The sequence below is a fragment of the Galeopterus variegatus genome, unplaced genomic scaffold (assembly GCF_000696425.1).
Source record: "Galeopterus variegatus unplaced genomic scaffold, G_variegatus-3.0.2 Scaffold1312, whole genome shotgun sequence".
NCBI lineage: Eukaryota > Metazoa > Chordata > Mammalia > Dermoptera > Cynocephalidae > Galeopterus > Galeopterus variegatus.
The window spans coordinates 22,342-46,142 of record NW_007727423.1 but is presented as its reverse complement, the minus strand read 5'-3'; the positions used below and the strand labels follow the sequence as shown (position 1 = coordinate 46,142).

The 23,801-nt window shown below is 38.1% G+C and overlaps 1 protein-coding gene across 2 annotated transcripts in view; it reads right to left on the bottom strand.

The window, feature by feature from the left end:
* Window positions 1-23,801, bottom strand: part of FMNL2 (formin-like 2) — a 134,785-nt gene that overhangs the window by 96,548 nt on the left and 14,436 nt on the right. For both annotated transcript variants that reach the window (XM_008576210.1, XM_008576211.1), the window contains exons 2-3: window positions 11,496-11,576; window positions 7,589-7,665 (exon numbers count right to left, since the gene is read on the bottom strand). In XM_008576210.1, the coding sequence (XP_008574432.1) occupies window positions 7,589-7,665; window positions 11,496-11,576 (158 nt within the window). The remainder of the gene's footprint in view (window positions 1-7,588; window positions 7,666-11,495; window positions 11,577-23,801) is intronic.

The following is a 23,801-nucleotide window of genomic DNA, read 5'->3' as shown; positions in this document are numbered from 1 at the left end:
AGAAACAATCCAGTGGACTCAGGATGCCTATATTTTATACTTCATTTTTGGGGTTTGTTTGTTGTTTTATCTTCAAACTCATTCTTTCATCTACTCCTGCCATCTCCATGATGTATACTCAGGTCTACAGGTAGTTCCAGGAGGTAGCAAGGTGTGAAAACTGGACAGCTTGCCTTGTATCTTCCCCCAAAACCTCAGGCAGGCTCCCATAAAATATACGCACTTAACATAGCAGCATGTAAGCATGTAATATTTAAATGAGAAGAGACCTAGAGTGGCCATACTGGCAAAGAAAACACCACCTGTTAGGTCTCACAGAGCTGCTTCCTTACTGAGATCTAAAGAAAACTAACAGAGTTGGCTATGGGTCCAAGCAGAAGTTTCACTTTAAAACAGCCATGTACATGACAATCTCGTGGCATCCACCTCTAGGGACTTATTTTTATTTGATTTAATTAGTCCCTATGCTGCTAGGTCTCAGGAGACATTGAATATTTTCAAATGCTCATAATTAGAAGCTTGGAAATAGTGAAAAGAACTTTTTTTCTTTTTTATATCTGGCAAGAGACTTAAGAAAGGCTGGACTCACTATCACAATCGGATGACTAGTTGTTCTTTAAATTCAAGCCCTTCAGCTTCTCTTAGGCCTTTCCATTGGTCTGACCTATGGGCTTTGGTGGTGTGATTTAACTGGCTCTTGTTGGGGAGTGTATTTTTAATATGAAAAATAACCACAAGGGATCCAGATTTTTCAGAGCAGCCTCTATTTCACACAGTCCGTCTCAGTGACCCATAAGAACACAAGCATGACTAGTTTAGGAGCTGAGAAAAATAGCCATTATAGTTCCTTATGGTTCATTTTCCAGATACTGCCTCTAAAGAGGACCAATCATCCAGGATGCCCAGCACTGTCTCAACCACTGGCACCTCCAACTCACTTAATTCAGCCACAAATTGGACAGGAAGAATGTAACCAACAGTTGAAAAAATTAACAACAAAAAAAGTAGGAAATAGCCAAATACGACCAGAGCCACAATTCTCCTGACTCAACATGCAACTATGTATACATTTTGATGCAGGGATAAAAAATATTAATCGTTTTCTCTTATTTCACTTCAATGTCCTGATCAATGCCCCTTCACTTGCTGACTTTGAGTGAAAGAGCCTTAAAGACAATTTTTTAAGTGAAAGACAGGAGCCTGCTGCATACTTCCTAAAAAGCTGGCTAGAGTGTAACATGTCCTGCCCTCTGGTTGAATTTCATGCAGTTAACGTCTTTTTCCAAGCTATAAGATCCTCCCTGGGTTTTTGATCTGGCCCTGACAACCCTACGTGATTTAGGAAAGAATGAGATGTAAATCCTTCAGGGTTGACTCCCTTACCCCCTTTATCAATTGCTATCAGGTTAGCAATGTCATTTCAGCAATAAGGGTACAAGTTATAAGAACAAAAAAACAGCCCTCACTCTATCCCCTGTTCTCTTGGTCCCTACCTCTTCCCCACTTGGGATATTCCTGTATAGGAGAGAACAGAATTGAGATCGAATTTCTGTGGAAATGAAAACACGTGAAGATAAAAAAAGGGCAACTTTCAAAGCAATATCTTGAATCTAAAGGCATTAAAAGAATATGGATGCCTCATTTTGCAGATTTGTGTATAAGAATATGCAATGACTGTATTATATATTTAGGGTTCCCATAGTAAATTATTTCTATTTTCACCTCAGTGCATGCTACACATTTTTTTATATGCTGCCAATAGGCAAACAATTTCAAATTAGGTGATTATAGGTTTTCGAAAATGGAATTACTTCTGACTCTAACAGGATGCAATACTTCCTGAGTGCCTCACAAATTCAATGTAATTACCATATGTTGTAAATTTGAATTTAGGCAAATTCCAAATCAGATGCTTAGGAGCCAGAAGAGACAGGAATAACGACAAGTAGCTCTGGAAAAAACTGGATGCAAGAGAGGGATGTAAGTGTGAATGCCAATAGCCATTGTTTACCTGTAGACTGGTGAAAGCTTTGATCTCTCTGCCTCCCCAAATCTTAGCACCTCATTGTCCTCATTAAAAAAAAAAACCTTAAAGGACCCTCCTAGCTTTCAATTTCTAAGATCAAGCAAAGTGGCCCAAAGATGTACAAGGGAAAAGTATATATAGGGAATTCCCTTTGCCAGTCTCTTCTAGAGAGAGGTCCTATAGATACAGGATAGGAACTGAAGTTGCTGAAAAATCATGAAAAGCAACAGAAAAGTAAGCATCACCCAGATTCGACTGGTCACCAAATCTACTCTATTAGGCACTGTTACAAGTAGGTTCTCGAAGTGTAGCCTGCATGCCACTAGGGGTAAAAATATTTTCATAAAAATATTAACATGTTAGTTGTTTTCTCTGTTGACACTGACACTCACAGTGCAAAAGAAGTTGTGGGTAAAACTTCTGCCACCAAAGAAAATAACTACTGTATACTTCAGCCCAAGTACTCCCAGTGGGGGTGGGCGGAGAGTCAGCTTCATTTAAGAATGCTCTTAGTAAAGCAATACAAATTACTGATTTTATTAGAGCTTGCTCCTTGAGTATACATCTTTTTAATTTTCTGTGTGACAAAATGAAGCTCACATAGAACACTTCTGTTGCCCACCCAAGTCCCACAGCTGTCTTGAGGAAAAGCAGCACTTGTGCGATTGTTTGAGCTGTAAACTAAGCAGGCCTTTCTTTCGAGGAATGCAAATTTACTTGTAAAAAATGACTGACAAGCTAAGGTGATTCAGTTTTCAGTATGTGGCAGACATTTGCAAAAAAGTGAATGAAGTGAGCCTACAACTGAAAGCATTTGTTGTCAATGACAAAATCTGAGCTGGTCAAGCAAAAACTAGAATTTTGGAAAACCTGTATTCACCACCATCAGTTTGACAGCCTCCCAATACTTAAAAGTATATTCTGATGAGTCTACTGATTATTGTCAAGTGTGAATGCTTTTAATAATGTGGAATAACATGTTCCAACATTTGAAAGATCAGAACAACTCAGTGAAACAATGTTTTCCAAATGACCGATGCACAATGTTAAGAAATCGTGTGTATATATCATGTATGGGTAAAAAGACTCATTCAAAGTACAAGACAGCACAATGGATTTCAACATAACAGAGCACAAAAAGTTCATTGATACTGTTTCAAACTCTACATTACATTTACCTTTAAAAATTAATTACCAAGATGAATTTTGTTGCACTACCAAAAAGAGAATATTCACAATTATCTGAAAAGAAAATTGTAAAAACTCCTTTTTCCAAGTGTGTATATGTGTAAGGTCATATTTTCACATACATCAACCAAAACAACATATCACAACAATTTGAACATAGACTCAGATAAGAGAATCCAGCTGCGTTCTATTAAACCATACACTAAAGAGTTGTGCAAAAATATAAAACAGTGTCATTAAAATTTATTTTGCTTTGGAATATGGTTATTTTTCATGAAATATTTATGTTAATTTCTAATTTATTATTTATGCAAATATATTTTATAGTTAAATTAAATGTTTATTAAATAATACATTATATTAAATACATACATTTCAAATTTATCATCTTTAATTTCTAATATAATAAACATCAATAGATTCAACCCACATAAGCAAAAGCTTATTAGGGTTCAAAATAATGTAAGAATATAAAGGGGTCCTGACACCAAAAAATTTGAGAGCTGCTGGTTTAGATAATAGGCTTTAGATTTGGGCATATCTAGGTTCAAATTTCAATGCTTCTAAGTTGTATGGACTTGAACAAGATACTTAATAGCTGTTCCTCAGTATTCTCATCTGTAAAATGGAGGTTCAGGGGCAAAGAGCAATAATAAAAAGATTTCTTTAAGAAATAAATGAAATATCATTTAAAGTGCCTACACTGTGCTTAATAAATGACAAAATGATTATGATCTTGATTTCCAAAAAAGCACCATCTAGGAATGAATTAATCATAGGATAGCTATTATACACAAACATACCCCCCCACACACACACCCATACATGTTGTATTCATCTTAAAAGCAGCCTCAGTCACTCTCCTATCTTTCCTCTTCTGGCCTGACCCAGCCAGCACTGATTCACAAAGATGCCTGGAAGTCCAGTTGGGAAGGCATTCACCAAGCAGTGTCTCAGCTCCTTCCCTTTTCTACAAACCTCCTCCCCTCCTTGCCAACTTGCCACATTCCTCCTGCAATCCCATGCCCGTTCTCTCAACTCCCCAATGAGATAAAGTGAAATAAGCATCTTTCAGAACTTCTGTAATCTCGCACTCAGGATGAAAGGCAATTTTCCATCATTACAGGCAGCTTTACAAAAATAAATTACCTGCAAGGAGAGAGAGCCTCAGTTCTACAGAATAAAGCCAGCAAATCTATCCAGCTTATCCTCACGACCATTTGAATCCTATCATCCTGACAGCCAAAGCATCCAGACATCTGCCTACTTAGACTCCATGGCCAGTGTGCTCTAACAGTCCTTGGTTCATTTCAAGGGTATTTCAAGTAATATCAAAAGCTTGGATAAGTCATAATACAATTCTTTATTATTATAGTTCTTAAGAGTAAGAGAATGGGATTATTTCTAGCTCAATTCTTAATACAATTTGGCTAAAAGAAAATTAATTTTCTTTCTCAGAAGACTGCTTCATTTACAGAGTTATAGGTTTGTATTATAGGTTTGTATCAAAACTCAGAACAATCCCTTGGCTTGACAAAGTTGCGGCTTAGAATGTTATCTCAGAAAAGCCCAAGACTTTAACCTTGAAATGCAAGCATGTGCCAAGAATAATTTTTTAAGGGCAAGTAGACTTTAAACTTAATACCTCCTTTTAATTTCTGAGAATCACAATCTGTTAGGCGTCAGGGTCATTTAAGATAGAGAAAATAACACTTTCTGCATGGAATTCCTTAGGACATATTATATAATATCGTTTAATTATTAGTAGATACTATTTCCAACAAGTATAACAACAAACAATAACTATCATATACTGAGTAACTACTATGTATCAGATCCTATATTAGGTTTTTTATAAGTTATCTCACCTAATCTTTACAATATTCCTATTAGGTAAGTACTATTATCCTAATTTTATAGATAAAAACTTAACTTAGGTCACATGGTAAGTAAGTACAGAGAGCTTATGTAACCTATCTTAAGTCAAATAACTAAAAAAGCGGCATGGCAAAAATCTTATTTAAAAAAGAACTTTAAAAAATCTTAAAATATCTCTCTTTCCATAAGGCAAATGGGCACCCAATTATCTTTCTATTATGGTACCTTAAAGAGTGCAATAAAATCTATGGATCCCTTACATAGCACCCTGCATTCCAAGAATTCCCCCATTGTAGTAATTGATTATTTTCATCATCACTGAGTAATTCTTCAGAAGATTTCCCAATCAAATGAGGTCAACCAAGTCAGTCAGTTTACATAATAAAGAGTCCAGTTCAGGTTTGGGTTTTCAGGACAGGCAAAATAGGTCAAAATTTCAGTGCGTGATTTCAATCCATGTAAATTTTTGCCAGGAATTGGTTGCACACAACCAGATAATGCATCTCCATGAATTTTTCTGTGGCTAAAGCCAAAGCTTTCAGAGTGTCTCACATAGGTTGTAGACAAGGGAAAACTGCAGCTGGTGAAGATGAAAGAAACAGAAGAATCTTTCAACATGCCTATAGTATCCTAAACAACAAACTACTCCAATTGCTTGCAGATTGTACTGGCTTCAACCCAACCAGGGCTTTTCTATTTAGCCGACTTGTATTAGAAATGATCATCTTGCTTTGGTATTTGATGGTCAATTTCACATTATTTCAGCAATGCTTGAAGAAAAGCCTTTTGACAATATGTAGAAATCCTGGCTGCAGCCCATTTCACCATTTTCAGTCAAGGAGTGCCAAAGGCATGGGGTTGGACCATACCAAATGGAATCTAGTTCCTGATCCATAAATATTGGAAAGAATTTGAATTTTCTAGGTTTGGATGCCCAACTATATTAAACTACCACCATCTTCACCCCCAAAAGACAAGCTTCATTGCTTTGATCCCAGAGCACTGATTATCGTGTTTATTTTCAAAGAAAGAGTTGCCAGGGTAAGCTATATAGGGAAAAGAACAGAGCATTTTGTGCCAAAACACCTAGCTCCACGACAGCTGTAGACTTTGTGCAATTCACTTACCTTCTCTAGTCCTTAATTCTTTTAATCTGTAAAATGAGGAATTAGGCAATCCTTACTTCCTCTCCTAGGTCTAAAATTATGATTCTATGCTTCATTGTTCTAAAGTCCATTTTCTGAGACAAAGGATAGAAGCATCTCATTTTTTTCAACACTTCATTCTCAAGGCAACAAACCTGTCAGGTTATCATTTGGGAAATGAACATTCTCACCCATCACACTATAAATCACACTAGCATTTCTACAATTTAGAAGAGCTTATCCTGAAATAACTATCATTTGGGAAATGAACATTCTCACCCAAAGTCCATCACACTATAAATCACACTAGCATTTCTACAATTTAGAAGAGCTTATCCTGAAATAACTGTACTAATTAACCATTTGAATGGCTCATGCCCAGAACAGGCTGAAGTAGAAGTAAACTGATATTTATATAATACATCTATTTTACCGGATATTCTGTAAAAGTATAATATAATATACATATAAAATTTCATTTACAATAGACCTGCAAAGAAGGTCACAGCGGAAAATTCTAAAAATCTATAATCCTCTCATCATAAAGCTGAAAGAATCAAAACACAGTGGGGTAAAATAACTTGCTCAATGTTAAACAGATACTTTGGGCAGAACTAAGGCTGCAAAATCCAATACCCGATATTCTGCCTTGGAGATAAACCATCTTATTTTAAGGTTCTGTACAATTATGCCATCCCAGGAGTAAGGGAGAATAAAATAGAGTTGTACTTGCCTGAGGCAAATCAACCATGCTGCTGTGTCAAAGAAACTCTCAGAAGTGCTTAGTGCAAAGATTCCCTGAACTTTATTTTCCCAGAGTAGATTTAGACGTCATGGTCCTGAGATCTTGAGATGTATGAAAAAGAGACTCAGAACAACATGTCTGAGTGCAATGAGGTGGATCATGTGACATCCCTCCAGCTTCCATCTCCTTCTAGAAACTCCAGGGAATTGGGGAAAGCGGAAGAAAGCAGCTTCAACTAACCAGCTTGGAGAGCTACAGTGAAGGCTTCAAGATTTTCCAGTTTCTCAGTCTACATCTACTCTTGAGGGTCCCTGATTGCCAGAGAATTGTTATACACAGACAAAACCAAGCACTTATCACAAATTGCCCATATTTACTGCATCCAAAGAAATAGAGAATTATTATAAATACCCCAAATCAGGGATTATCTGTCCTGCTCTTACTGATTCTTGTACAGTGAGCAAGTACCAACAAAGATTCCACCCATCTCAACCTGTGTCTTTTAACTTAAAATGAACAATAACGAAACCAATTCTTTGGATATGATTCAGTCACTGTAAAGTGTCCAAAAGCTGTAGAGCTAACATGTGAAAGGGGCATACTTACCCAATGTGGTTGGTTCTTAAAGAGATTTCCAGTTCTCTCAGCACTTGTGTAGATTCTTGAACACGCCGTCTGAATTTCTATAATTCAAGAACACATATTCTTGCAAAACATATTTTAGCAACACTATAACTGCAGATTACCTATAATAAGTTTAACTCAATATGAAAAATATCTTCACTTTTAAAGTAGGCTTCTCTCACATTCTCACATTTCTTTTTTTCTTTGCAAAGTACACAAATTTTTCTCATCATGAAAATTAGCTTATGGAAAAAGGACTAGAAAAACTACTACATGAAATAAGTGCTTTGAGTAAGTAGATCATTTTTTTCCCACCCCACAAATACAACAGTATTCACCAATATATCTATGAGTTGGAGACCCCAAGACCACCCCCAGTTCCAATGATTCACTAAGAGGACTCACAGGACTTGGCATATAGTTACACTCGTGGCTATAACGTATTACGGCAAAAGAATACAAAGCAAACATCAGCAGAAAAAAGGTGTACTTGGTAAAGTATGGAGGAAACCAGCGTAGGCTTCCAGGAGTCCTCTCCATGAGGAGTCACAAATGGCAACATGTACGTAACTCTTTAGAGACTCACTGTCCAGGGTTTTTATTGGGGGCTGCTCTGCTAAGCACTCTCTGCTTAACATATAACCAAACTTCCAGACTCCCAAAAGAAAAACAGGTATTCAACATTAAGTATGCTGTTTTCATAAGCAATTTAGGCACAGTAAGCCAGTCTTATCAAGGAATGTTGGGAACCCTCCCAAATTACAAGTTCCCAAATTCCAGCCAAGGGCCCAACCTTGCAAGCAGGCCTTTCTAAGGATAGCAGTCTCAGGCCTGCTATGTTAATTCTTCCCTGCATGACATAACATGTTCCAAAAATAAACATTCAGAGTGACCCCTGCCCCTTATTCCTCACTTGGAAGATCCTTCCTCACTCCTGTCCCTACAAAGAATGCCCTTCCTCATTCCCTTGCCTATCAAAACCCCACCTATCCTTTCAGGACTCCCCCGGGGTGCTACACTTCTGCAACTGCCTAATGACTCGGTGGGACTCAAGTGACTTCCGTCCTGCATCATATTATCTTGGGAACAATCGGCTCAATTTTCATCTGGACTCTGGACTACAGAGAAGCCTTGGCATTCACTTCTCTAACACATACACAATGAGTGCTAACACTGCATTTCTAAAATGTATCCCGAATGCTTTAAAACACTTCAAAGAGAAATCATGTGTCTGTAGGGACCAGCAAAAGGAGCCAGCCAGGATCCACTAGCAGCCTGTACTATCCTCTCTCCCCTCCTCACATATGAGGGCCCAGGGATGAGCCCGCGGAGGCAGCTGAGCCCTGGAGGAGCCACACAATTAGTCTCATTTCACAACTGCAGAGCAGCAAAGGCCCAGACTCCTTTCTTCATGGTCTGTAGCCCTTCCCCATGCCAGACATGAACACAACATCCCAAAGCACTGACTAATAACCGCCTGGTATTAAATGAGGAGGCTGGTTTGGAGGGTTCTGGCCAGAGATATCTAATTTAGGCTCTTCCTTCCCTGCCCCAGAGGATTTCGTTGAAAACTATTGAGAAGAAAATCTAAATAGAATATGCTTGAGAAATTTTTTTAAAGAGCAAATTAAGTATCTTCTATTCAATTTGAACAAAAGATTAATGAACGAAATATTCGAGGACTCCAGACACAGTTACAGGAAGACTGCTCAGCCTAAGCCGTCTGGCTAAAAATTAAAGCCTTGATTTGTAATCCCCCCACCCCCATCATAATACAGCTGAGAATTTTTAAGCTCATTTTAACTGTAAGCCATGCCTTATTCCAAACAAGACTCCCTTTTCCAGGCTTTAAGCATTACAATCATGTTGTGTGGAACAGGTCATTTCCTAGTGCCAGCTCCTGACAGAAATCTTACTAAAGCAGAGGTGGTTAATCCAACACCCATTTTACTTTTCTGAGCTGAATGACTGATATGGAGAGATGTGGCACAGACCCAGCAAGGCCATTCAGGTGAACACACAGTCCAGGGCAGAGAAGTCAGGCCCAAATAGAGAGCTTTTGAGTTTATTAAGTTATTTTATTAAGTTATTTGTGTGAAAGCAAACACTTTCTGAGAAGTACATTTGTTATTTTTGGTTTTTTCTCTTTGCCTTAATCCAGAAATAACTGATCTAAGGAGAATTGGGACTGTGCCAGGAGAAAGCCCACCTTCCCTGTAAGCACCTTCCTTCTTAGGGAATTTGGGACTGGGAGTCTAACAAGCACTCTCTAGGAGTATACATATTTTCTCCTTTCTTTTCAGAATTTGGAGAACGTCAAGATTACCGCTTTGGGATGGAGCATACTCTGCATGAAGGGAGATCTTGGTCTTGTGTACAAACATTGGCATTTCTGCCTCACTCAGCTCAGGTGAACATGCCTAATGCTGGGGTCTGAGCCATGCAGCCTGGAGCTTACAAGTTGGGGGATTTCTGAAAACCTTTAGGAATCTATTCTAAAATAGAATCTTGCTGCCACTATGCAAATAAATAGTACACAAAAACACCTGGGTTTTGGGGGGTTTTGGTTTTGGGGGGTGGGTCGTGTGGTTGTATTTTGTGTGTATGGGTGTGTCTTCTTGTATAGTCCTCTCTAACCTGATGAAATTAAGGCCGCTACATCCATAAAGAAGGAGACAAGAGGGAAACTGACAAGAATTAAGCAGCTGTCTCATTTGGAGGGCCTGACAACAGGTCTTTGAAAAAAAGTGCACGTGCCATATTTGAGGGGAGAAGTATTATGATACCTTGACAGGTACATTCTCAGAAGGCAGGGCTGTGTCACATTCAAGTCACATATGGCATACAGCCGACAGTGAAAGTCTGTACCCCACTTTCATCATCACTCTAGATCTTGTTCTTCCTTGTCTGTATGTTAACCACAGGACAAAGGCCTAGGAAACTTCCAAAAATAAATAATAGCAGTTCTCCATTGCTTGACTTTTGGGGGGACTGTAGGAGGGAGGGGGAGAAAGGATTAGAGTAGAAGAAGATGAAGAAAAAAGAGAAAGTTTTTTTAAAATACAAGAGCCAAGAGCCTGGAAATAGTAGGTAACCAGGAAAAGTGTGCCTTTCTTTTCTCATGAGTCACATACTGAAACAACAGAGGGAATTCAGCTTGAGATGTTTTTGCTGGAGCCTTGAAAGCAGTTGTAGAAGGTCAATGGAAAAACAAGTGTTATCTGGTGAAGAGCCCCTTCACCCCTCTTGACCAAGGACAGCTCTGCCCTGAGACACTGCAGGACCAATCCAGGCCCGCGGGGCTGTGCCAGGCTACATGCTTTACCACAAGGCATCAGTTTAAACCAATTGTGTGGCTGCACAAAGCAGGGCTTGTTTGTAAAAGGAGAGAGTCCACTGAGAATGGAATCAGCTATTCTTTCCTTACCTCCTTGGGGCCAGAGGCAGGGGCTGGGGCAGGAGGAGCTGCTAAAAGCATCAACACAGGATGCGAATGCACAGCTGGGATGACAAAGCCCCAGTGATTTCTCAAGGTCTCTGGAAATGCACCAAGGCATGAAAGACAAGCATTCCCTTTGCAAGGCCTGCTTTTCTAGAAGCCTAAACACCTCTGGGCTGGACTCACTGCCCTGTGTAATTGAAAATAGCAGTGGCTCAATAACCATCAGAGGTATGTGACTCCCATCTCAGGAAAGTACTTTTAAACACATGCCCAAGTGAGAAGTATGGTTTGTTTCTTTGTCTCCTCTTGTTGCTGGCCTTCAAAAATTATTTTCCTGGAGGCTCTGGCAGAGGCTGTAATGCAGAGGAAGGAAGGTCTCTTCCAATGCAGGAGGGTTTTGCCCACTAATGAGGAAGCAATGACAAAGTGGAAATAAATCCATCTTACCTTCCTGGTTACAGCTGGATCCAGATAGCCTTTGAGCTTTTGAATGTAAGTATGGGGAGGATTCTTCACCTGGAATCGTTCCTGCAGGAACAAAAATAAAAAGCATGAAAGGTATGGAGGCATGACAGAGATACAACAAACAGATAAATGTTACTGACCCATGACCAAAATGCATTCACAACATGAATGTGGCCCTGCAAATAATCATTACATACTAATTGTTTTGAATCTTTGTAGGAGATGATGTGATCCTCTCTTTGCATAGGAGGAAAATGAATGCTCAGAGGAATGCAGTACTTCCTTCTGGTGACACAGCTAGTTACGGGTACAAGTGGGTTCCAACCCATGTATGTCCAACCCCAGAGTCTATACTGCTCCCTCTGTAGGGCCGTGCAGCTCTAGTTTTAGGAATGATGCTTTGCCCATCCTGTTTCAGGTCCTCTTTTAGCAAGTTTTCAATCTATCACATATTCTTTTAAATATTTTCAATGTTGGCAAGTCTTTGTCTTTTGGAATATTTATTTTATCTTTGAAAATGAGCAAAGCCGTCACTCAAACTGGATAAAACTAATGTGTTTTTAAAATGAGTAATGAGTTCATTGCTAGGAGACTGGAATGTGGGAGCATGTGTGGATTTATGTGCACATGCATGCACGTGTGGTACCATTAATGGTAATGGTTCCTAAGGCATTTCCAAATTAGAAGATCCAAAAATATTCTGAGCAAAGGCACAGCCATTGGAACAAGCACAAATATATATTATATACCAAGGTGATATTTGAATGTAGGTCTGGGACAGGGCCTGAAAATCTGCATTTCTAACAAGTTTTAAGCTGATGCTGCCCACAAAGGGACCACACTTTGAGAAACTCATGAACATGTTTATCAGGTTTTATAGACCATAATATCCAAAGCAGAATAGGCAACAGTAAAAACCTGGGTGAAAACCAAATATCCACAAACCATAAAATGAATAAGTACTTGTATTACATTCTTACAATGGTATAGCATATTATAATGAAAATGAACAACGTACTGCATGTTCCTACAGATGGACTTTACAATCCTGATGTTGAGCCAAAAAAAACATAATAGGCAAAATTACACTTTAGTGGTTAGGGATACATACATACTCAGGTGGTAACACTATACATATATATGTATAGTTTTATATTGGGGGGTTGGGGGGGTATATTTGGAGATGGTCAGCCTAAAAGTCATGGTTGGAGGACTGCAGTGGGGGCAAGGGTTGTGATCAGGAGGGGAAACACAGAGCGCTCCCAAGAGGCCAAAACATTCTATTTCTTGACCTGACCAGTAGTTACACAGGTGCAGCTTTACACTACTTATGCTGGTTCTTAGGTTTCACAACTTTTCCCATATGTATGCTGTGTTTCTCACACAAAAAAAAGTTTAATCAGCTCTAAAAGAAAAATATTTGGGGCCGGCCCGGTGGCGCACTGCTACAGTGCGCCGCTTGGGAAGTGCGGCGGCGCTCCTGCAGAGGGTTCGGATCCCACATACAGACCGGCCGCTCACTGGCTGAGCGAGGAGCGGGGGCAACACCGAGGGTTGCGATCCCGTTGCCAGTCCCGGTCCAGTGCGGGCGCGACACTGAGGGTTGCGATCAGTTGCCGGTCACGAAAAAAGACAAAAAGACAAAAAAAAAGAAAAATATTTGTCATGAAATGGGACAATTCTTGTGTGCGTGTGTGTGTGTGTGTGTGTGTGTGTGTGTGTGTGTGTTTTAACCTACCCAAAAGATGTTTTGAAAAATATTTGTCATGAAATGGGACAATTCTTGTGTGTGCGTGTGTGTGTGTGTGTGTGTGTGTGTGTGTGTGTGTGTGTGTGTGTGTGTGTTTTAACCTACCCAAAAGATGTTTTCCAAGTAACTCTCTTTAACCTGATTATTGCTTACTCCACAATAAACTGCTTCGGTATTTCACAATACTGACAATCATCCAGCATGTTTAAGCATTTGTTTATCCTATATAAGCTTATATTTCTCCAACACAGGGAACCACAACATTCTTCCTGGCCCTCTCAAGCCTTGCTTGATCACAGATTTAGAAACGCTAAAGATCTTACTAAACTTGAAAAGATCATCTTATTATTGAAAATTTATCTTTTATTATTGTTTAATACTTTAAAATAGGAGGAAATAAAAAAATAAAATAGGGTGAAGTAGGTTGTAGTAAGACAGCTATTAATATTTCCCCTTTATTTAAAAATGATCATGGTGAATTTTATAGTACATAAACTATATCTCAAAGCTGTTATTAAAAAAAGATCAGCATAGTGTTTCTAAATTATTCTCTCAAATTTTCCATCCTGAGAGCAACTTCTAAATAATGATTCATAAGTATTCAACATCTTTAGTGTCATCACTGTGCCAGTGTATAAAGTCTTTTTTTTTTTAATCATTATCATTTCACTAAGGGATTGTTCTGCCATGGGGATTTCACAATAGCCCAGCTGAGGGCTAAAATAATCACAAGAAGCTCTGAAAAATGAACTGATGAGCTATCTAGAAACGAGTCATTATTTCCAACCTTGTGTATGACAACAGCTGATGCCAGAGAGATACTGGGATAGAAATAAAAATTATACTTTTTAATAATACAATGCCAATAATTGAAATTTTTTTTAAAAAACCTATGACCAATGACAACTCAAAGTCCACTCTCTTCTGCTATAGCAAATACCTCTATCCCTAAATATAAGGTCCCTAATGTATGAAACAACAAATTGTAACTCTGGCCAATACAGTATTTGCTTCAGGACCTAAAATGTGAACTTGCTGACAGCTGTTGAGAGACTTCTAATTTTTGGTTCTCATAAGCTATGTCTTCACAATAGAAGAGCCACATTTATTCCTTTAAAATAACAAAATTTGGTTGAGTGGCACATGTAACACATTGGCATCCACTCAATTAGTGAATCCCATTTTCAACGGTCAGTAAATGCAGCTTTTCCACTTCCTACTTGAGACTGTGGTGACTCAAAGGGGCTTTCCCAAGTATACACATTTACTGGTCCCATTGACTTGATTATATTCCCTTAAGACCTGAAATTATGGACAACGTCTAAACTTAATAAACTGTAACTTTTTCAAATGTGCTTAACATTTGCTCTTGTGTTTTTAGGCACATTTTTCTCTTGTTTGAGTAACTTACTGATGTATTTCCAAGAAAGAGAAAATAAAGAAACCTGATGCTTTAAAACACAGTTGGTCACATTATATTTACTTATAAGAAAACTCAGCCTACTTACAGTGATTCAAATATAACTGTTAGGGAGGAAGAATACAAAGCCCCACTTGTTTCACTAAAACTTGGAGTTGTTTGTCTAATATCTATCTGAAGGAGCTACTGTCTGAGTTATAAATTCAGCGCCTGATTCACCAAACCTTTCCATTTTCAATACGGACAGTAGAAACATTTGGGGGAATACAATGGAAAATTTCAGCACCTTGCTAAAACATTTATTTTGAAGGACTTTGGATGCATTACAGGCATCATAATTATTTAAATTAAGACTTTTTTTCTCTAAATATCAGAATTTTAGATTCTGCATTAAAACCCAAAACTGCCATGGTTGGCAGTTTTCCATCACCTTCACTTCTAGAAATACTTCCTATCCCACTATTTTCAATAAATAGCATATGGGATAATAGCTATTACCTGCTTGCTCAAAGTCATTGATATGGGTACCTTAATTAAGTACTCAACTTGAGTTACACCGTATAGAAATGTTATTCTTAGGGACAAAAATATTCTTTAATCATGGCAATTTATCAGTATGAATTGATAAGTGAAAGAGCTTTTAAAATATAAATGTCCTTCCAAATGTCTAAGCACACAGTATCACCACTACCCTGACCTCCTGCCATTTATCTCTTTGTGTGATCAAACTTTCTTTATGAAATGTTTCAGGATGGGAAATATCAATTGCTCCAGGTTCTTAATCATTCCCAACAAGCAGTCAAAGAAAGGAACTTGGAGTCATTTATTAACATTCAGGTACACTACACTGACAAACTGCATTGTCAGGGGTTTGGAAGGAAGAGGGTGAGAATGGGCCTTAGAATTACAGAATCTTCATTAAGTTTCCATGTCATTTGCAAATATTTTACTTTAATAAATTAGTGTTAGGAATTCAGTTTCTATTCAGTACCTCTCTCTGGTAATGATCAGACAATTTCTTCTCACTGCTAAAAGTGACATCATTTATGCAAGCTCAGGAATATGATTACCTTCTTGTGTGGGGCAGCACTTTTTACTTCTCAAAGATTATTAACTTATCTTTCAATGACACTTCGTAGTTTATCATATTCTTTAGGCCTCTTAGCTCACTCAAGCCTACATACCTGATATGTGGCAAGTAGACAGTAACTCCACCTTATAGATAAAGAAACAGGCTCAGAGATTAAATGACTTGCATGAAATAATATACATATATGTCAGATCAAAGGTTCATACTCAGATTTTCCGACTCTCTGATCCTTTTTCTTCTCACTACACTGTAATAAGCATGTTCATCTTGAATTTAATAGTAGAAAAGTTTTTTAAAAGGTAGAAACACCTTTCTTCATTAAGTCCCAGTATGTAGTAGAATACTTGACACACAGCTGGTCCTCAATAATGTTCAAAGAATTAAACTTCTTGTAAATGTCATATACAAGTCACTTCTCTCATAAACTACAAGTAAGCATTTAACATTTAAAAATACACATATACACACAGAGAGACTGTAAACGCACACAGGGCATACACCAAGCAGATGCAGTGACGGACACAAGTCAGCCAAACACATCATCAGAGCTAAAGGACATGTGTTGATGGGCCTTTGCTGTGTCTTTAATGGTTCTGAAACTAATGCCTTTCATAATTACACATTTCTCATTAACCCAATCCACTAAGGTTTGGTGCTAGCCTCCCCTTCCCCTACTGATCACCAGGAAGGTTAGGCTGCCTACACACAGGCCTGCCCGGCAGAGAAGGAAAAGACAAAGCATTTGTTGGACTCCACTTAACAACTAAGGCTCAAGTTTCACTAAGGTTTGGTGCTAGCCTCCCCTTCCCCTACTGATCACCAGGAAGGTTAGGCTGCCTACACACAGGCCTGCCTGGCAGAGAAGGAAAAGACAAAGCATTTGTTGGACTCCACTTAACAACTAAGGCTCAAGTTTCCTGCAACCCAAATTGAAAAACCAGACCATTCTTAAAAGAACTAAATGAAGGGGCTGTGACGGGGGGGTACTAAGTTAATTAGTTAAGTCACAGTAAACAGAACTCATCAACCATGCTACAACATGGCCTCTTCTGTTAGACACAGCAGGCAGCCTTAGATTCTGTCTAACTAGCTGAACTGTTTCTTTGGGATCTCCTCTCGCTGCATGTCCCCCTCCCTTTTCTCTACTGTAAATCTAATAGGGATTGTCATAGAAAGTTTTTCAGCTAAAAGCTTGGAATTGGACATTATGCCCATCAAGCAAAGCTTTTCTGATCTTTTACATCCTCTCCATCCATGTATGTAATTAAATGAGAAATTAATTGAGGTTAATTTGGTGTGAGCTGGACTTATGACAGGCATGTTATAAGCATTTCCACTCCATAAATCATATTTGGATAAGCAGCTCTAAAATTCCATTCAAGTTTATCATATACCTTAATATTCAAAGTGTTAAGGAAAGAAATTATAGTAAAACATCTGAAAATAGAGGAAGTCTCTAGGAAATGAGTAGCTCTCAGGTCACACGCTTACTGTTGAGTTTCTCTCCCTGTTTGGATGGCCACACAGTCAGTGGCTCTATTTCAGTAGTGTATCAGCAGAGCTACATAAACTGCTTAAACATCCTTAGGGATGAATTAATGTCACCATCATTATGCCATTATTATTTTATTATTCTGATCCTATACTAATTCACTTTAGATACTCAAAATTCAAAGGGCCTTGCTTTTGTGCACATAAGCTCACTACACTTGAATGTTTTTCTTCCTAGAAGCTGGAAGTAGTTGGGCATCCTTTCCAAACACTGAGTAAGCAAACTGTAGTCTCTAAGCCATAATTAGAACCAGCACCACTGCTACTAGTGAATACTAATTTGCAAGGTTTAATTTGGTGCTCAGTGCTCTTTAGAGTCACATTGACAGGAATAATCCATGTCCTCAAGGGGTTTACTCTCTAAAATGGAAAACACTGACACAAATAGATGGGGAGAAGAAAAAAATGAGAATAAAATATTGCTTTAATATTGTACACAGACTGAAATGATTTACACAGTATAGATAGAACAGGCCAAGAATAGTGCACCTGCATGGGTTGAGGGGGCGGGGGTTGCCAAGACCAATTAGAGTTCTTAAGCAGGAAGGACTGAGGTAAGCCTTTGACAGCTCGGCCCTCACAGGGCTAACAATTTATACAGACAACAGTTTACACAAATAGTCCTAGATTCCCCCAAGGAATTGAGAGTACCAAAGTCCCCAAAAGAACACAAATTTCTTGTTACTAAAAGATAAAGAAACTCTGAAATTTCAGACAGGGTGCCAGACTGTCCCATCTACAGAGAGTATGTATATGAGTGTGTGGGTAATGGTAAGAAAGGAAAGGACAATTTAGAGAAAAGGAAAAAGTATTAAGACTCTATTTACTATAATAGATGGCCAAGAAGGCAAGTTCTGATGGTATTCTAATTTGTATAACTACAACCAGAGGAAGCCGGTACCAGCTGTGCTACTATTTACAATGATCCCTGTGGTTATCACTGGATGAAAACATTTTGCTAAACATATTCCTGCTTCTGAACATTTTAATTTTTGCTATCACATTTAGATACACAGTTTCCAAGTACTAACATGAAAAATACCAAATTTTAAAAAAATTGGGGGGAGTCCTTTTATTCTTTCACTCATCCAAAACACATTATATGAGACACTGTGTAAAAAGTACAAAAAGAAATAAATTCAATTCCAAAGCATTAAATCTCCTCTCTGAGATACAACAGACATAGCTGTGATACAAAGTAGAATATGATAAGAGCCATATGTGATCCTCCTGAAGTTCAAAGAAAGGTGAAGCTCTTCCCAACTGAGATGATCAAAGGAATCTCCCTGGAGTAAGTGGCTTTTGAATTGAATTTTGAAGGATAGGCAGAGTATAGACATGCTGGGATGGTGCACAAGGCAGGAGACAGAGGAGTTTTCCAGATGGGGGAACATGGGAACAAAGGCAGAGAAGCATGGGGCACGTGCTAGTAACTTCAAGGGCGTTAGCTGGTTCCAGTAATCCAGTTTATGAAAAGTAATAGCACAAAGGATCTAAATGGTAAGTTGGAATGAACAATGGCAGATGTTAAATACTAGGTTATGAGCATAGTATAGACAACAGGGAGTCAATCAGAAGTTTCAAATAGTGGGAAAACATATGGATAATGCTGCATACTCCTTTCTCCATTCTCACTTTAAAAGTTGGCCATTCCTATACTACACTAGACTTGAAAAATCAGCACATCAGATTTATTCCACAGCCATAGTTTCTTGGAGAGCCTTGAAACATTCTTCTGTTCTGAATATAAAATCATTTTCCTAGTCAGAGAAGACAGGATAATTTTCCAAGTGTTCCATTACATCTCTCAGGCTGAAAATAACTTTGGATGAAACTTTTCCAAATGTTTTCCTTTATTTAGACTAGCAGGAATTTCTCCGAGTTGGGGTGGGGGTGGGGGGAGGTCTTTCCTGATCAAAACATCCTATAATTCATTTTCTAATACGTGATATTAATTTCATAGCTCATCATTTTTCCCAATTTAAAGAGTGTTTTAATTGAATTTGTTGAATTTATGATAGACAAGGTCATACTAATAAAATGTGTTTATCTACCTCATGTTGTCCTAAGCAAAGATTCAACCACCACAGTGCTTGGCACATAGTGTTCAACAACAGTTGCTATTATTGAGGATCTAAGAACCAGATAGAGTGATGTAAGGTTGGATTTATACTATAAAACTTTTAAAATAATCTTCAAATCCTATGCTCTCCCACCTCATTGCCAAAGATTTCCTTTACTTTTAGATTGGCATTTCTTAAAATACAGACTACCAAAGACTTGCATCTAAAGCAATTGAGGACACTGTTAAATTGCATATTTTCTTGAGCCAATGTATCAATTACCCAGGAATCTGTATTTTCTTAAATTCCCCAAGTAGGTCTTCAGTACACTAAAGCATATCAACCGTGGCTTTAGACTGTACTTCCTACTTTGGATACCTGAAAGCCTCTCTTTATTCAATCTACAAAGAAAATGTGTATATCATTAGTAAGCAAGCACTTAGTAATATCTCCAGTTATGTTTAAAGATATAGACTTACATTATAAAGCTATAGCTACAGTCCATGCTTTCATGAAAATTTTGCAAAATCCCTAGAGAGGAGTACTCCTATTAAAATACAAGGAGTATAAACATACCTTCTTGTTTCTTCATCTAAAAAGTGGGAATATGAAACTCTCTTTCCTCCATTTACTACATATTCCAGGACCCTTACTTAGGGATGCCTTCCAAACAGGAAAAAAGTACTGAAGATCTATAAGAGTCTCCAGAGATAATTGTGTATCATACAAATAAAACATGGGGGGTGGGGGGAAAAGCAGGGGGATAACAGAGTTCTGAACCTGATCAGGAAAAAAAAAAAAAGACAGAATAAGCCTTAGATTTCTTATAGAAACTATTAGGCAACCCAAGACTTAGACAAGAACACTAATATTTTTCAATTACTCAAGAAATTGAAAGAATGGCAAGCTCCTATGTTAAGAATTGCTTTCCTACCAAGGTCAAGAGTTTGGATCCTCATACCAGCCAGCCCCCCCCCACCCCCACCCAAAGAACTGCTTTCCTGTCTACAGTTATATACTAACTGGCTTCCCTGAAACTTCATTTGGCCCAATTCAAAAAATCTGCAAATTGTGGGAATAACTCAGAATTTCAATAGGTACTTGCTGAATTGAACTAAACTGGAAAATTTATGAGGACTATTAGTTATGTCAGTGAAATTTTAAAGGAGACAGCATAGTGGAGAAGGAAGCTGTCTTCCTCTAAAATCAATGTGCCTGAGACACGCAAAGAAAGCATCCTTGTAAACAGAACTGAGGATAGGAGGAAGTTATCAGATCTTAATCATGCCCTTACCACTAGCTTTCATTTAATTTAGGCATAGATGTGAACATAAGAACCAAGCTCAGAATATTAAACTTCAACATTTATCTATGGCTGTTGCTTACAGTACAGAAGCCATAAAATAATGCTCAAAAGTAGAACTGAGTTTTGATAAATGCAATGATATAACATAAACCACCTCTCTACATAAAGGGATAAATGAAGTGGTAGGCAGTTGCTCAAAGGCAATATTTCTTTGGGAACAAACAATTGGAGACATATTTTAAAATACATCACTTAAAATAGCAGCAAAAATCATGAAATACTTAGAGATAAATTTAGCAAAATATGTGCAAGACCTGTACACTTAAAACTTCAAAACATTCCTGCAAGATATTAAAGAAGACCTAGAGATACCATATTCATAGATCAGAAGAGTTAATATTGTTAGATGTTGTTTCTCCTGAAATTGATCTACAGAGTTAATGAAATTCCTGTCAAAATCCTGGAGGATTTTTCTTAGAAATTGACAGGCTGATTCTAAAATGTATACAAAAATACAAAGGAACTAAAATAGCCAAAATAATTTTACAAAAGAACTAAGTTGGAGAATTCACACTACCTAATATCAAGACAATAATCAAACCAGTGACATATTGGCATAAGGATAAAAATATAGATCAGTAGAACAGATAGAGAGTGTCAACACAGGCCCACACATATATGGCCAACTGGTTTTCAAAGATGCCAAAGTAGTTCATGAAAAAAGAACAGCCGATGTAAAAAATGGTGCTTAAGGATAAAAATATAGATCAGTAGAACAGATAGAGAGTGTCAACACAGGCCCACACATATATGGCCAATTGGTTTTCAAAGATGCCAAAGTAGTTCATGAAAAAAGAACAGCCGATGTAAAAAATGGTGCTGAAACAGCTGAACATTCATATGTAGGAGAAAAGTGATTCTCCACCCTTGCCTTATCCTGTGTACCCAAATTAACTCAAAGTGGATAACAGACTAAAACATAAGAACCAAAACTATAAAATCTCTAGTAGAAAACATGAGAGATGATCTCTATGACCTGCGGTTTGACAAAAATTTCTCAGATAGGGCACAAATGCATGAACCACTTAAAAAAAAAAAAAAGATAAAGTTCAGAAAAACTTTTGTCCTTGAAAAGATACTGTTACAAATATGAAAAGGCAAGTCAAAAACTAAGAGAAAATATTTTCAAAATATATGTGATAATGACTTGTATCCATAATACGGTTTTTAAAACTTCTATAGCTCAATAAAACAACCTGATTTTTTTAAATAGGAAAAAGATTTAAACACAATAGGTCCTTCAACAGAGAAGATACACAAATGACAAACACACAAAATGATGCTCAATGCTGTAAGTCATTAGGGAAATGCAAATTAAAAATCACACTGAGATACCAATATATGCCCATAAAAATGGCTAGACCTAAATAGACTGATAATACCAAGGGTGGTGAGTATTTGGGACTCAATAATATTGCTGGTGAGAAGACAAAATGGTCTAGATACTTTAGAAAACAAAACTGGTGAGCTTTATTGTACATAAATTATACAATTATACATCTAGTGAAGATGACTAAAAATGGTAAGTCAAAGAAGTTTTTAGATATATTTTATTTATTTTCTTTGCTACTGAGCACAGTTCTGTTTTTTAAAAGTCCATCTTGATATTTTGTTGGTTTCATTTGCCCTCATTAAAAGGACTCTCCAGGGCCGGCCCGGTGGCGCACTGGAGAGTGCGCCGCTTGGGAGCGCGGCGGCGCTCCCGCCGAGGGTTCGGATCCCATGTGGAGACCGGTTGCCGCTCACTGGCTGAGCGCGGTGCGGGCGCAACACCGAGGGTTGCGATCCCATTGCCAGTCCCCGGTACGGGCACAACACCGAGGGTTGGGATTCCGTTACCAGTCAGTAAAAAAGACAAAAAGGAAATCCACCAGAGAAAAGCCAACTACTTAACTTTGTCAGTAAGTACTTTTGCAAGAAATAAAGCACTCCAAGGGATCCTGCAAACCTCTTAGTTTTACTGTTCCCAAAACATTAACATATCATTCATAACTCTATTTAAAGAATGAAAAATTACGGTAATTGTGTCATAGTTTTCCATCAGTCTCTAAATGTACCTCCATACCCCCAACCATTACCATCTTCATTGTCATTTCATAATGTCTGCTTAATCTGCCATCTTGATCCAATCTTCTCTACCTCACCCCACCCCTAACACACATCCCATTCTCCTAAATAAATATTCACCTTCTAAAACATAAAAACAAAAGTGAGGTGTACTAACAACCTGAAGACCTAAATCTTAAACCCAAGCTCCAGTGGAATACTGTATACCTTCCCCTCAGATCTTCCACCTTAATTTCACATTTAACATAATAAACAAATACATCAGCCTCACATCTTTCTTTCCATCTTCACATCACAAGATTAAGCCAACTATCTGTGACCCACATGGTGAAACTTAGTCATTAAGCCAAGCTCTCAGAGGATACCTGAGGATGACAGGCAGAGAAGGGAGGCAGAAGTCGGTCCTTCTAAATGGGTCATTGCTGAGGACATTTGCTGGGAGATATATAAGCACATACCCATCCTATGAGGAGTGTAAAGAGTTTTAGATGAACCTGGGAAGTTATATTCTGTCTGAAAATGTCAGTACATATATCAACAGCTGAGTAGTTGTGTCAGTGACTGTACAGAGAACTAGCAGTGGCCTTAAGGGTAAGAAACATCTGCCTAATGATGGTATTTCTAGTACCTGAAGATGCTGCTGCAAGCCATGGTCTCATGCAAAGCAAGTATCTACCATGTTGATGTAGAATATACACAGCCTCTGTCCCTACATATAGCTGTCCGTTTCTTACAAAACCCAATCCATGTTTCTAATTCCTTTTCTTCCTGTCTCCCTGCACCCCTAGTATCTTTAGTACCATTAGAAATCAGAACCAATTTACTACTGCAGCAGGAATAAAGACCACAGACACCTTAATTTCCTCAATGACCTTAGAAAATGACTTGTTTTTGTTTTGTTTTGTTTTGTTTTTTCCCTTTTTTTGTCTTTTTTACTGACCTGTAACGGGATCGCAACCCTCGGTGTTGCGCCCGCACCGC